Genomic DNA, 12877 nt, shown 5'->3' on the forward strand with positions numbered 1-12877 from the left:
ACAGCTGGCTTTCTTTATGCCTTCACGGTCAGTTTGTTGTTTTCTCTTCGTTATTTTATTTTGTTCAATGTTGTGTATTTCTTCAATTTTCATTCTTTCATCCCTTATTTCTTTTTTGAAAAATGAATATTTTTAGGAGGTTTTGTCGTTTTTCGTTTAAAGAGATCATTTCCTAAGTTCTAGGGTCGGTGCATTGACCTTGTCAGCAAATACACTCTATCAGTAAGTCAAATGCTAATGTTTTTCACACAAATTGTTTGGCCATTATTTATACTGCATTCTCGACGGATTTTTTGGTATTTCACTCCGATCTAGACAAGGGGCACACAGCGGATGTGACTGGTCGGCAGGGAATGCTCACTCCTCTATGAAACCTAATCCCACCTCTGATGTTTCAGGGGTCCGTGATTGCTCTGTTCTTGAATTAATTAAATGATAAGACTTTTGAGCTTCATACCGTTCTTTCCATATATTGCTTTTTCCTTAAAACTTCAAAGTAAAAATTTCCCGTCCTTTTCATACGTTTGTTCTGGAAGCAATTTAGATTTTTTAAACTGTATTTTTCTGGGGTACTTTGTTAAACCCCCTTTCACTATTAAAGAACATCTCTCGTCTTGTAAAACACAATCTCGCTTTTTTGAATTCCTTCAACTTTAAGTTGTGTAGTTTAAAGAATAATTTTTTTTGCGAAGTTTTTCCATTCATGTTATGTGTATCTTTTTCCATCATAAGAAACTGTAAATCAACAAATCTTTGCAATTGTCTTACAAGTTTCTCATTAATGTTTCATTTGCTACATGTAAAAAAAAATAACATCTTTGATTCTTAAAAGATGGAGCAAATTATGATTCTGAAGTTCTAATTCTGATTTACATTAAAGACAAAGCATATACATAGTTCATCCTGATATCTATTTAAAATTGTACATTTGTTGCATTATTTGTAATTTACGTTCAATAAATGGGTCTTGTATTGGAAATTTCAAATTTATATATTGTTTGTTTTTGTTTTCGATGTTAATCTGAATGCCTGAAAAGGCCTTTTTAAAATCCTTTCAGTATGATCTCTGCATGGTATATATAATATCCCTTAAGCTTTAGAGTAGTTCTTAATTCGTCCTCCAGCCTTCAATCCTTTCAGTATGATCTCTGTATGGTATATATATAATATCCCTTAAACTTTAGAGTAATTCTCAGTTCGTCCCTCCAGCCTTCAATCCTTTAAGTATGATCTCTGCATGGTATATAATATCCCTTTAGAGTAATTCTCAACTCGTCCTTCGATCCCTCGAACTCCAACTGATTAAAACGAAACATGCAATTCCAATCCATTCTTTTTTAAATTTAATTACGCGTGGAAACTTACTTTTAAAATTCTTTTTAATGGAGAATTTAGAAACAATATTTAAAGGGATCTACTAATTTTTTCTAAACAAAAAGTTATCATTTTTTAAAATTTGATATATTACACGAAACTCAAAATAGATACACCATCGTGTGTGACACATACATCCATTTCATAATTGGTCATTTTATTTGAGATAGACAGTTATCACAAACTAGCAACAGACTTTATGATAACATAACTTCGATTTTCTCATCGTTGACTCTCAATTTTCATGTTACAGCTAGCTAGTACGCATGTACCATTGTCAGCTGTTTATCTCTCCTAGATGATTCGATGCACGGGAGCATGTACATGTACTAGTAGTCTGTAAGTAGTCTAGTGCTAGTATTTTTTAAATTATGAGATGTTTGCTTATTTTACCTTCGATGTACAGTACATAACTGCAATATGATTTTAAATCCTTCAGAATGCAAACATATGTTTTTACGGTTCCCGTATTTCTTTTAAATAAACTTCCATTTTATTTTTGAATAAATATATATTTATAAAAGAAATTAAATAATATATATAAAATATATAAAAGAGGCCTGAATTAAATGGCCGCCATATTGGAAGCAATTTGTCTTACCAAGTTTAAGAAAATATAGCAGAAATATTTGGTGGAAAATCTTTATCAAATAATTTTTTTTTAAATACAAAAATTTATATACTTCAGAAAAATAATGATTTCTAATTCAAAATAGCAAATATAAAAATTTTAAATTGGTTGAACAATGAAGGAATATGAGCATTTGGACCTCCAGTATGGCGGCCAACGGGAAGTAACTCTTGGTCAATCGAAAACTATCTATTTCATGTAATCCATTATTCCCGGATGTTTAGACTGATTTTTAGTTCCCTAATTTATTCAGTTGTTAAATGTTAATTATTTGTCAAGAACATACCCATGCAGTGTTTTGGGCTTTGGTGAAATCTATAAAAAGTCTCAAGTCAAACTAAGAAGTTCATCCGTGTGATTTAAATTTTTGCAGTTACTGCGCTCCATACATTTTAATCCCACAAACTGAACTCTCGACTTTGTTTATTATCGTGTAATATAAAGGTACCCAGGGGTAGATATGATTGTTCGGATCTTTAGATATCTGTCTGATTGCTCAATGTAAGTACAATATCTATATCATGCATTTATCAGGCTAAAACAGTTTCAGACACATTACCAGCACTACATTTCAGTGATTTCTTACCAATGATACAGCGATTATATGTCCAAAACAAGGTAGATTTGTAACTAGATTGCGAAGATTTTAAAAGAGTAAAATATCTTCTAAACCAGCTGCCATTACAATTATAGCAGACACTTTTGGAAAATTCGCCAAGTAGGGAATCTCCCATTTGTAATCATTGTGAATGTATTTTTGCCCAAATTTGATCTTTAACAGTTTCTGACTACACGTGGTTTTCACGTTGAAAGGGGTATATTTTTAAATGCCAAGAATGTCGACTAGTCTGTTTTATTATTTAATTTTTGTATTTATATTATAACAGACAAATACTCCACTTACACTACGAAAAAGAAGGCTAGGGCTCTTGTAATATCTATACGGTACCACATTTTTGCCATTATCCCTTAATAGAAAAAAGGAGCACCTGCGTTACTCTTGGAGCAGATATAGGAATTGAAGATTAAATGGGGATTTTTTCAATTAAATATAACATTTTATTTTTCCCCCAGTTTATAGTTTTTTGATATTAAAAGAATATTTCATATAACTTATTTTCCCTTTTGATTTTATCCTCAAGATGAATTATTTGGTCCAGTTGGCCTTGTCGACGTCATCTTGAAATTTCAACAAAAAATAATTTGAAGGTATGTATCGTTACAGTAATTATGTCACACACAAAACTTGCCTTCTGTGTATAATACTGTAATATGTATTTCCAAATCTGTTTTAAATCACTACATGTGATAAACGTACCTAAAGTGTATAAAAATATGCATTTAAAATAAATCAAAATAGTAATTTTGTAAGATTGATTATTACGTACTGCAGCAGAAGTTCACGTAATTTTGTTTAATGTTAAGGTAAGTCACTCCTGAAATTTGTTAAATCAAGGATTTTTTGAGAAGTATATTTTGGATAAGTACTCATAAAGTGTAACTCAAACTTGCAAAGAAAATAGGGGGTCAGTATGCATCCTACTGATCTACGGTACATTTAAGTTGACCTTTTTGCACTTAAATTTCATCTCTTTGGTTAATTACTTTAACCCTTATTATATTTGATCAGATGTAAGCATGGCAATAAATATAATGTTATTTTACGTAAAATAGTTTGAATAATATTTATCCTTAAACAAATCTTGCAAATTAATGCGCGTAAATTATTGTGTGACCATTTTGCACTAAAAAATAACATATTTGGGGTATTAAAAAACTTAATAGGCAATAAAAAAATTTCTTATATCAAACTTTTTACGACTTAAGTGCTGATCAGTCACAAGTATCGAGTAGTTTAAAATAATGAAAGAAAAAGGTGATGTTAATTTTGAAATATTTGTCAAAATATGTGATTTTCAGGCAAAAAATGGTGTAAATTTGATCTTGACTTCTTTAATATATTTTCATTTTTTGGAAAAGTTTGTTGAGGGAAGGTGTAAAACTTAGTTTAAAAATATAAATTAAGACCTATATTAAATATATTTAGCAATATCAAAACGGAAAATATTCTCCCAGTAAAAGTATGTGAGGCTAAATTTCCATTACATTAAATTTTATAAATATGCAGATTTGCAGAATTTTCTGCTAGATATCCTTCCACCAAAAGAAATAGTCCCTCATAAATCTTGCTTCTTTGTAGATTTTTGAGCAGTTTTTTCATTGAATGTTAAAAAAATTTACATTGTTGAATTTAAATATGTTATAAAAATTGAATTTTAATAAGTTGTGTTGAAGTAAAAGCTTCTGCGTGAACTTTTCTAAAAAGCTGACGAGTGACTTACCTTAAGTGCACTATCCGCAAAAAACCCACTGTGCATTCAATAACATAATTTGCTTACAGTCAATAAATTTTAGTTTTTCATATATTATTTGAACATTTCTTTTAGATGACCACTGCTAAGCGTGTAGCAGTGATTGGGGCGGGAGCTAGTGGACTGACCGCCATTAAATGTTGTCTGGACGAGGGAATCACCCCTGTTTGTTTTGAGAGGTCAGACTACATAGGTAACCAGATTTACCACTTGGACTGTTGACAAACTGTACTTTTATATCTGTATTTTTTTTATTTTCTATCGTCAACTTCCGTTATCTATGTAGCAATATGTAGTAGTATACCCTTATACCTACCTGCAAACAGTTTCTACTTAGAGATAAGCAAATTAAACAGTGACATCCACAGTCTCGTTTAAAGTCAAAATTTGACTTTGTGGTCGATATAATGAACTAGTTAGCAAATAAACAAAGTCAAATGTTGACGAACATTATGTAAACTAATTATTATGGTGTCTGACGATTTTTCACTTAATCCTGTCATGATGACAAGATGCAAACGGCGTTTGTGACTGGCTAATATGGGATGCCTATTCCTCCATGACATCTGATTCCACCTCTGGTGTTTTAGATATCCATGTTTCCTCTGCTCCTAATTCGTTTGGTTCTGATAGACGTTTTAGCATGGCTATTGTTCGTTTTCTTCATATTTCATAATGAAAGCAAAGTGTTGAATTTTAATGCTCCCTATACGTTGCAGTACTGTAATATCCATTTACTGCCCCCTTTTATAGGAGGTCTTTGGCACTACACCGATGAGTCACGTGACGGCCAGGCCTGCGTGATGAAGTCCACCGTCATTAACACCAGTAAGGAGATGATGTGTTTCAGTGACTTCCCTATTCCCAAGGAGTACCCCATCTTTATGCACAACAAATATGTCCTCAAGTACTTCCACCTGTATGCGGAGAAGTTCGACCTCACTAAGCACATTAACTTTCAGACAGAGGTAATGAACTTTAACAAAACATAGAGTGTTTTGGAAATAAAGAGGTCTTCTTTTTTGTTTAGATACTCAACTTGTATGAATAAGAGATAATCTCGCATACCTGCAAATGACATATATATAGTTTCTCAGAAAGGTGTGCTGAGATAAAATCTTGTCCTTCCCCGTAAGTATTTTGAGGCGAATCCTCTCCATATTTTTAGGTCCTAAGTATCAAGAAACACAACGATTTTAAAAACAATGGATGTTGGGATATCAAAACACGTGATCTAAAAACCAATCAAATTAAAGAACAAACGTTTGATGGTGTGTTAGTCTGTACTGGACATCACGCAGAAAAAAATATTCCTACATTTCCAGGTGAGACATTAGACTGTACATCGAAATTCAAGTCTTTACGTGTATCTTAAGTGAATTTCATTGAACGAAACTCAAACTCTTTATATTCTTAAGGCCTGGATAAGTTCAAGGGAGAGATAATTCACTCACATGACTACAAAACTCTGAAGGGATACGAGGATAAGCGGATAGTTATTATTGGCATAGGAAATTCGGGAGGAGACGCCGCGGTGGAACTCAGTCGTGTAGCTAACCAGGTTCTTAATTCTGTCTTCATCACTATTTAAAGTATTTTTGTTTACTTTTTAAACCATACGTCCAGTTAAACAATAAGCTTTTCTCTTGTGTAGGTTTTCTTGAGTACACGGCAAGGTTCCTGGGTCATAAATAGAGTAGATAGCTTTGGATATCCAGTGGATATGATGAGGACAACGCAATTCAATTTTTGGTAAAACATTTCTTAAAAAAGTAAATGATCTTTACGTCATACCTATTTTCCATGTTATATTCAAAATTAATACCTTAATGCCTTCGTAAACAGGATGATGCGGAAGATTGTGCCCGCTTCTGTTACTCAATGGATCACCGAAACAAAACTGAACATGAGATTTGATCACGCGCTTTACAGCCTTAAACCAAACTTCCCGCCGTTATCCCAGCATCCAACAGTCAACGATGACCTTCCCAATAGAATCATCAGCGGCAACGTCATCGTCAAACCCAACATTAAGTGCTTTACTGAAACTGGTGTGGAGTTTGAGGATGGTACAAAAGAGGAGAACATTGACGTCGTGTTTTTGGCTACAGGGTATATCTTTGGGTTTCCGTTTTTGGACAAGTCTGTACTGGAAGTAAAGGAAAACCGAGTTAATTTGTATAAATGGATGTTCCCACCTGATCTGGAACACAACACATTGGCGGTGATAGGTTGTATACAGCCCTTAGGAGCTATCATGCCGCTCTCCGAACAACAATGCCGACTCTACACAAGGGTTTTAAAAGTATGACGTTTCCTTTCAAAGTAGCAGTTAAGACAATTTCAAAAGTAGTTTGGAAGTAAAAGAGCACAGATGTGTTCATTTGATTGAAAAATAATGAGCTATAGGTCGTTTCACAATTTCATTACAAACTTTGCACATTTGTTTATTTTTTCCTATAAAATAATCCTGTTTTTTTCTTCAGGGTGAAGTGAAGTTACCGCCCTCAAATGAAATGTGGCAAGACATAAAAGATAAAGTGACAGCGATGGCCAAACGTTACGTTAAGAGCACCCGTCACACGATACAAGTGGACTACGTGGTGTATCTGAACGAGTTAGCTGCCTTGACTGGCAACTGTCCTGATCTCGGTACGTATTCATTTTCTATGCTCAGTCTCTGTTGTCGTGATCTTATGTAGTCTCTGTAAATATATTGATTTATACAAGGCATCAGTTTAAATGTCTAGTCTACTTTTAAAAAAATTAGTATCAAAACTTTGGTAAAAAATATTGCAATAATAATATAATGAATAGGAAAAAATGGGTAAATGAATATTTTTCTCCATTAATGACCAATATTTGTTTATTTTAGTAAAACTGTTTTTCAAAGACCCTCGTCTAGCCATGGCTTGTTTCTTTGGCCCCTGTACACCGTATCAGTACCGACTGGTGGGCCCCGGAAAGTGGACAGGTGCCCGGGAGAGCATTCTGACTCAGTGGAACCGGACCTTTTACCCACTGAAAACGCGACCCATGAAAAACCCTCCCCGGGAATCCCAGATCACCTTCTTCTTCTTCTTTCTGCTCATTGTTGGGTTGTTTACTTTAACTATTCACTTACTCTTTATGAGATGAATAAATATTAGATTGTGAAACTACTGACAGCTATTGTAGGTGCTCACATGATTGTGTTCTCTGGATATAGCCGAAAAGTCTAAGTGATACGACACTTCTGAAAAAAAAATTTAATCAAACCAGACATCAAGAAACCAAAACTTTACTGAACAACTTGGAATGGGAAGTGAAAATACATTTTTCCTGTTTTGGATGACATTGTACTTATGCTGTTGTATCAATAGAATTTTGGATGAATAGATATTTTATACAACATAAAAGCGTAAATTTGATTATATTCTGATTCTTTTTCATGATATTCATGTTGTTTCAGGATATTAAAAAACTGTGATATTTATATATATATATATATATTAATGGACTAGTAAATATTTAATTCAAAATATATTATATTCTTGAATTATGTGTTGTTGTTTTCGAAATGAAAGTGAAATTAGAAATTAGAAATAAGCTGTCAAGGCAATCTTGAGAAGTGTAAAACTGTGTATAGAATACATGTAAAAGTCGTTCAATTTCTTGATTAAAAAATACTTTAATTTAGTGAATAATTTTTAAAGCTAATGTTAAATAATATTATTAAATAAAGATTTGAAATGTTTGTTCCATTTAAAAAAAAATAAATTCACATATGAAATTTACTTGCGGGAAGAAGATTCTTAATTGCAACACAACTACATACGAATTAAGTACTGCAAATGACCCAATCTATTAAAACAGTTTACATGTATTAAATATAAAAAAAATAATCAGATTCATTTATATATATTGCTTTTTTATACCCCTACATACGATAAGGAGAAGGCAAGAGAGCATATTAAATCTTACTTGAACATTTCAATGTATGATAAGGCCTTGTTTTCAAAACCAAAAAAAAAAATCACAGAAATGCTCGCTTTCTTAAAAGAAAAATGGGATTTTGTGTAGAAGTAAATCTGCTAAATGTTGTGTGATGCGTCTAGTGTGTTGGTGTTGGTGTCTGTGTGCTTGTCACCTCTCGCTTTCAGCCCTCACTGTTGGCTAGCAACAAAGCGAAACGGGAAGCAATTTGTAAGTCTTCCTCTGCCAGTACATACCCTCTCCACAACAAGTCCTATGCGATGCCTCCACGTGGAAGCAGACGGATACTGGGCACCTTTCGGCCCCAGGCTAACTTCGCAAGGGCGTGCGGGAAGATGAGGCTCGAAAGCCTTGGTCGGCAACTCATCTAGGAGAGAAAACTCTGATTACAATCCGGATTTAGTAGGAGACCGTTAGCAACTACTATGTTGGCCCTCAGACATAAAATTGGGGGTTGGACTTAAGGCTAATCACCTCCTTCCATAAAAAACAATTGATTACGGAAACCGTTGCAACAATTAGTACCACTGAAAGAAAGGCAAGCGCGACATGCGAGATTCCGGATGAGGATAATTACCTTCATTGGGAATTCGAGAGAATGACGGCAATCAGGAAAAGCCGAGAGGACCCTAGCGGCCTGACAGGAACGCAGATGCCATCCATAACAACACCTAAAAACATCACTAAGATCGGATGTTGGAACGTAAGAACAATGTTCCAGATTGGAAAAACAGCGAACATCGTAAGAGAGTTTAACAGATATAAGTTTGACATAATGGGACTGAGCAAAGTCAGATGAACAAGCTTTGGTGAACTTAAGACAACCTCTGGAGAGACCATCTTGTACTCGGGAGCTGAAGAGCATCATAGAGGAGTAGGACTTATACTTAGCAGGAAAAGCCGACAGAGCTTGAAGGAATGGAATTCTGTTAATGACAGAATCATCAGCGCACGCTTTTTCTCCCGCTTTGTTAAGCTAACAATGATACAATTATACTGCCCAACAAACGAGGCAGACGAAGCGGATAAAGACACCTTCTATGAACGGTTTCAAAGAGAGATCGCAAAAGTGCCAAAACATGACATACTGATGGTAATGGGTGATGCAAATACAAAAGTGGGAAAGTCAAATGAAGGATGGGAAAGAGTCATGGAACAAGAGGGCATTGGGATTATGAATGAAAACGGCATGAGGTTAGCAGAAATGTGCGCTCTTAACAATTTAATCATCTGCGGAACCCTCTTTAAGCACCTCGACATACACAAGCTTACATGGGAGTCACCGATTGGAAGAGATATGAACCAAATTGACCATGTAATGGTGGACGGCAGGTACAAGAAGTCTATATGTGATGTAAGAGTTATGCATGGTGCAGATGCCAATTCAGATCACCTTCTAGTATTGGCTAAAATAAAGATGAAGCTCAGCAGAAACTTAAAGCCGAAGGAAAGCAACAGGAAGATGTATGATGTCAACAAGATGAAAGATCCAAATATAAGCAAAGGATTCCAACTTGAACTAAGGAATAGGTTTCAACAACTGGTCGATGACGAAAGCACAATTAATGAAAAATGGACTCTTGCAAAAGAAGCATATAATGAAACAGCGGAAAAGATCATGGGCCAGAAGAAAGGGAAGCACAAAGACTGGCTAACTGCAGAAAATAGCAGAGCCATAGACGAAAGGAGAAAACTAAAGGAAGAAATAGGAAGATCAAATTCGGAAAGAATAAAGGAAATCAAGAGAGAAGAATATAAGACCAAAGACAAAGAAGTGAAAAGAAGAGCAAGAGCTGATAAAAGGGAAAATCTGGAAGATGTAGCTAATCAAGCAGAAAATGCAGCAAACACAAACCGTCTGAATGAAGTTTACCAACTGATCAAGCAGCTTTGTGGGAGAAAAAGAAACAGGACAAGTGGCATAAGGTCCAAGAATGGTGAACTTTTCATTAAGGATGGAAAAATATTGGAGAGAGGAAAAAGCATTTTGAAGAGGTCCTTAATGTCCCATCAGAAACAACAGATTTACCTGAAGGATGCACCATCCAAGAGAATGAAATTGCAGAAATTGACACAACACCAATTAGAGAAAAAGAGGTTAAAAAGGCAATCCAAAAAATGAAGAGGGGAAAGAGTCGGCATAGATAACATGAATGCGGAGCTACTAAAGGAAAGCGTATCATATTCAACAAACTTATTCAACAGAATCATCAGTGAGCAAGAAATACCAAAAGACTGGAAGAGATCGCTCATTGTCAAAATACCCAAGAAAGATCTGACAAAATGTGACAATTATAGAGGAATATCACTACTATCAATGTCATCTAAAGTGTTTTGCAGAATAGTGATTGACAGAATTAGAGATAGATTAGAGGACAGACTAAGACCAGAGCAAGCTGCATATAGAAGAGGAAGAGGAACATCAGAACAGATTTACATTCTAAGAAATATTTTAGGACAATCTATAGAGTGACAAGCACCATTGTACATAAGTTTCATAGATTTAAAAAAAAAGCCTTTGACAGCATAATAAGAGAGTAACTGTGGGATATATTATGGCAGTATGGAATTCCGGGCGTGTACGTGGATATCATTATACGATGGTAGTTCTAGTTGTTCATAGAGAATGGAAGAACAACAGACTGGTTCAAAGTACAGACAGGAGTGAGACAAGGTTGTGTTATGTCTGGGTTCCTGTTCATCATTGTGGTAGACTGGATAATGAGAAATACCAACAATAAGAAGAGAGTCATACGTTGGAAATTTATGTCCACTTTAGAAGACCTGGATTATGCAGACGACTTTGCACTTCTTTCCAGCAAACACAGCGACATGCAGGAGAAGACCAGGAGATTACATGCTGTCGCAGAATATACAGGCCTAAAAATTAACGTCGATAAAACAAAAAGCATGAGAATAAATATGAAGAGAAAGGATGCCATCAGGTTGAATGATAAAGAAGTAGAAGAGGAAGAGGTCGAAACATTTCTCTACCTGGGTGCCAGTGGAAAAGACCGGAGGAACCGAGGCAGATGTTGGGAGAAGGCTAGGCTTAGTCAGGACAGCCTTTGCATCCCTTGCCAAGGTATGGAAGTCAGCACAATACAGCACAAAGACCAAACTTAAGATCTTCAACACGAACGTTCTATCCGTGTTGCTGTATTGTGCTGAACTATGGAGAACAACAGAAAAAAACTTGATACATTCCACCGAAAATGCCTTAGAAGAATCCTTAAAATACACTGCCCTGAAAAGATAACTGACCAACAACTATATGAAAGAACAAGATCCATACCTCTATCAAGCACTATCAAAAGAAAAAGATGGAGATGGATAGGCCACATCCTGCGAAGGGAAGAGAACTCACATGTTAGAACCGCTCTTACATGGGCCCCTGAGGAAAAGAGACGAAGAGGACGGCCGAAGAACACCTGACGACGCTCTGTTGAGAGAGAAAGGGAAGAACTGGGCTGGAACAGTTGGAAGGAAGGGCAAGTTGTTGCCTGTGACCGCCGTAAGTGGTGTTCGTTGTTGAACGGCCTCATGCGTCCTCCGGGGACGGAGAGGATAAGTAAGTAAATAAGTGTAGAAGTAAATGAAGTTAACCATTTTGAGTAGTATAATAAAAGGAGTCAATGGTAATATGGGCAAACAGATTAAAATGGGGAAGAGGAAATATAACCTTTCCTTCCTGAAGCATGGATTGCTTTAGTGTCCTCGCCCCCTTTAAACAACTCATTCATATACAGTCACCAAATGCAACCCAAATAAACGCATGAATACAAAGAAAGACGTCTTCATTAATTTTTCAGACCTAATGGAACTATAGGATCCTAGCTTTTATTAAAACTTGCAAAAGATCTCTGGAGAAACTATTCAAATAATCACTTCAAATTTGATGCTATTATTTAAAGAGGCTTTACTTATCTACCTATATATCCGTGACTGTAAATAAGGTTGTTGATATCCCTTTTTCAACAATTTGTTTGTCAATAGCTTGCCTCGTTTTAGAATTTGTTTGTAGATGAAGGATATTCTTAGGTATCAAATCAATTGGTAGATACAAACCCCATATGCAGCTTATAAGAATGTATTGAGAAATGTTTGCGATGGCTAGAAATGTTGATGTCATCACGTTTATCGTACAATTGCGCTGTTGGTCACCAATAATGTATTTTCTAGTTAAAAAAAGCCAATATGAAACCGATATTGACGAAACTGCTTACCTGGTATTTTTGTTAAGTTGACTGGAATACATGTATATCGAGTCGACATATAAATGGAAGTTATTGTTTTTTGATAATACGTCATCAGTATAATTAAATTTAGGGTTGAAGACCACAGCAAGTGTTTCTTCTTTTCATGCTTAAGATTTTAAAGAAATTTTACTTCATATGAAAAACAGAAATATGTTTACTAATGATGGGACCAGAGCAATTAGAAGCAATGAAAATTCCAACAGATTTTGGTAGGCTTTATCTCGTATTTCAGATATTTCAAGTAGAAACTCAAACATCTTTTAAAT

The 12877-nt window shown here is 35.1% G+C and overlaps 3 protein-coding genes across 3 annotated transcripts; all 3 read left to right on the forward strand.

Moving 5' to 3' along the window:
• Positions 1-2378: 2378 nt before the first annotated feature.
• Positions 2379-7852, forward strand: LOC134239057 (flavin-containing monooxygenase 5-like). Its single transcript, XM_062721203.1, has 10 exons — positions 2379-2506; positions 3148-3214; positions 4453-4570; positions 5131-5345; positions 5546-5702; positions 5796-5938; positions 6032-6129; positions 6223-6682; positions 6864-7029; positions 7253-7852. Exons 3-10 carry the CDS (start codon positions 4453-4455, stop codon positions 7513-7515), a joined length of 1620 nt encoding a protein of 539 aa, XP_062577187.1. The 5' UTR covers positions 2379-2506; positions 3148-3214; the 3' UTR covers positions 7516-7852.
• A 1098-nt stretch (positions 7853-8950) lies between these two features.
• On the forward strand, positions 8951-10474 carry LOC134239086 (uncharacterized). The gene is made up of 2 exons (XM_062721244.1): positions 8951-9055; positions 9173-10474. Exons 1-2 carry the CDS (start codon positions 8951-8953, stop codon positions 10472-10474), a joined length of 1407 nt encoding a protein of 468 aa, XP_062577228.1.
• A 560-nt stretch (positions 10475-11034) lies between these two features.
• On the forward strand, positions 11035-11478 carry LOC134239087 (uncharacterized). The gene has a single exon (XM_062721245.1). The coding sequence runs from the start codon at positions 11035-11037 to the stop codon at positions 11476-11478; it is 444 nt and encodes a 147-aa protein (XP_062577229.1).
• The last annotated feature ends 1399 nt before the right edge of the window (positions 11479-12877 follow it).

This window comes from Saccostrea cucullata, unplaced genomic scaffold (genome assembly GCF_032062105.1).
Source record: "Saccostrea cucullata isolate Sc308-1 unplaced genomic scaffold, CSIRO_AGI_Scuc_v1 ctg376, whole genome shotgun sequence".
In the NCBI taxonomy this organism is placed as follows: Eukaryota; Metazoa; Mollusca; class Bivalvia; order Ostreida; family Ostreidae; genus Saccostrea; species Saccostrea cuccullata.

Coding starts and splice junctions, on each gene's coding strand:
- LOC134239087 (XM_062721245.1), top strand. CDS start 11,035: ATGTCTGGGTTCCTGTTCATCATTGTGGTAGACTGGATAATGAGAAAT.
- LOC134239086 (XM_062721244.1), top strand. CDS start 8,951: ATGACGGCAATCAGGAAAAGCCGAGAGGACCCTAGCGGCCTGACAGGA. Junction 9,056..9,172: donor CTAAGATCGGATGTTGGAAC/GTAAGAACAATG, acceptor GGTGAACTTAAG/ACAACCTCTGGAGAGACCAT.
- LOC134239057 (XM_062721203.1), top strand. CDS start 4,453: ATGACCACTGCTAAGCGTGTAGCAGTGATTGGGGCGGGAGCTAGTGGA. Junction 5,939..6,031: donor TCAGTCGTGTAGCTAACCAG/GTTCTTAATTCT, acceptor TCTCTTGTGTAG/GTTTTCTTGAGTACACGGCA. Junction 7,030..7,252: donor TGGCAACTGTCCTGATCTCG/GTACGTATTCAT, acceptor TGTTTATTTTAG/TAAAACTGTTTTTCAAAGAC.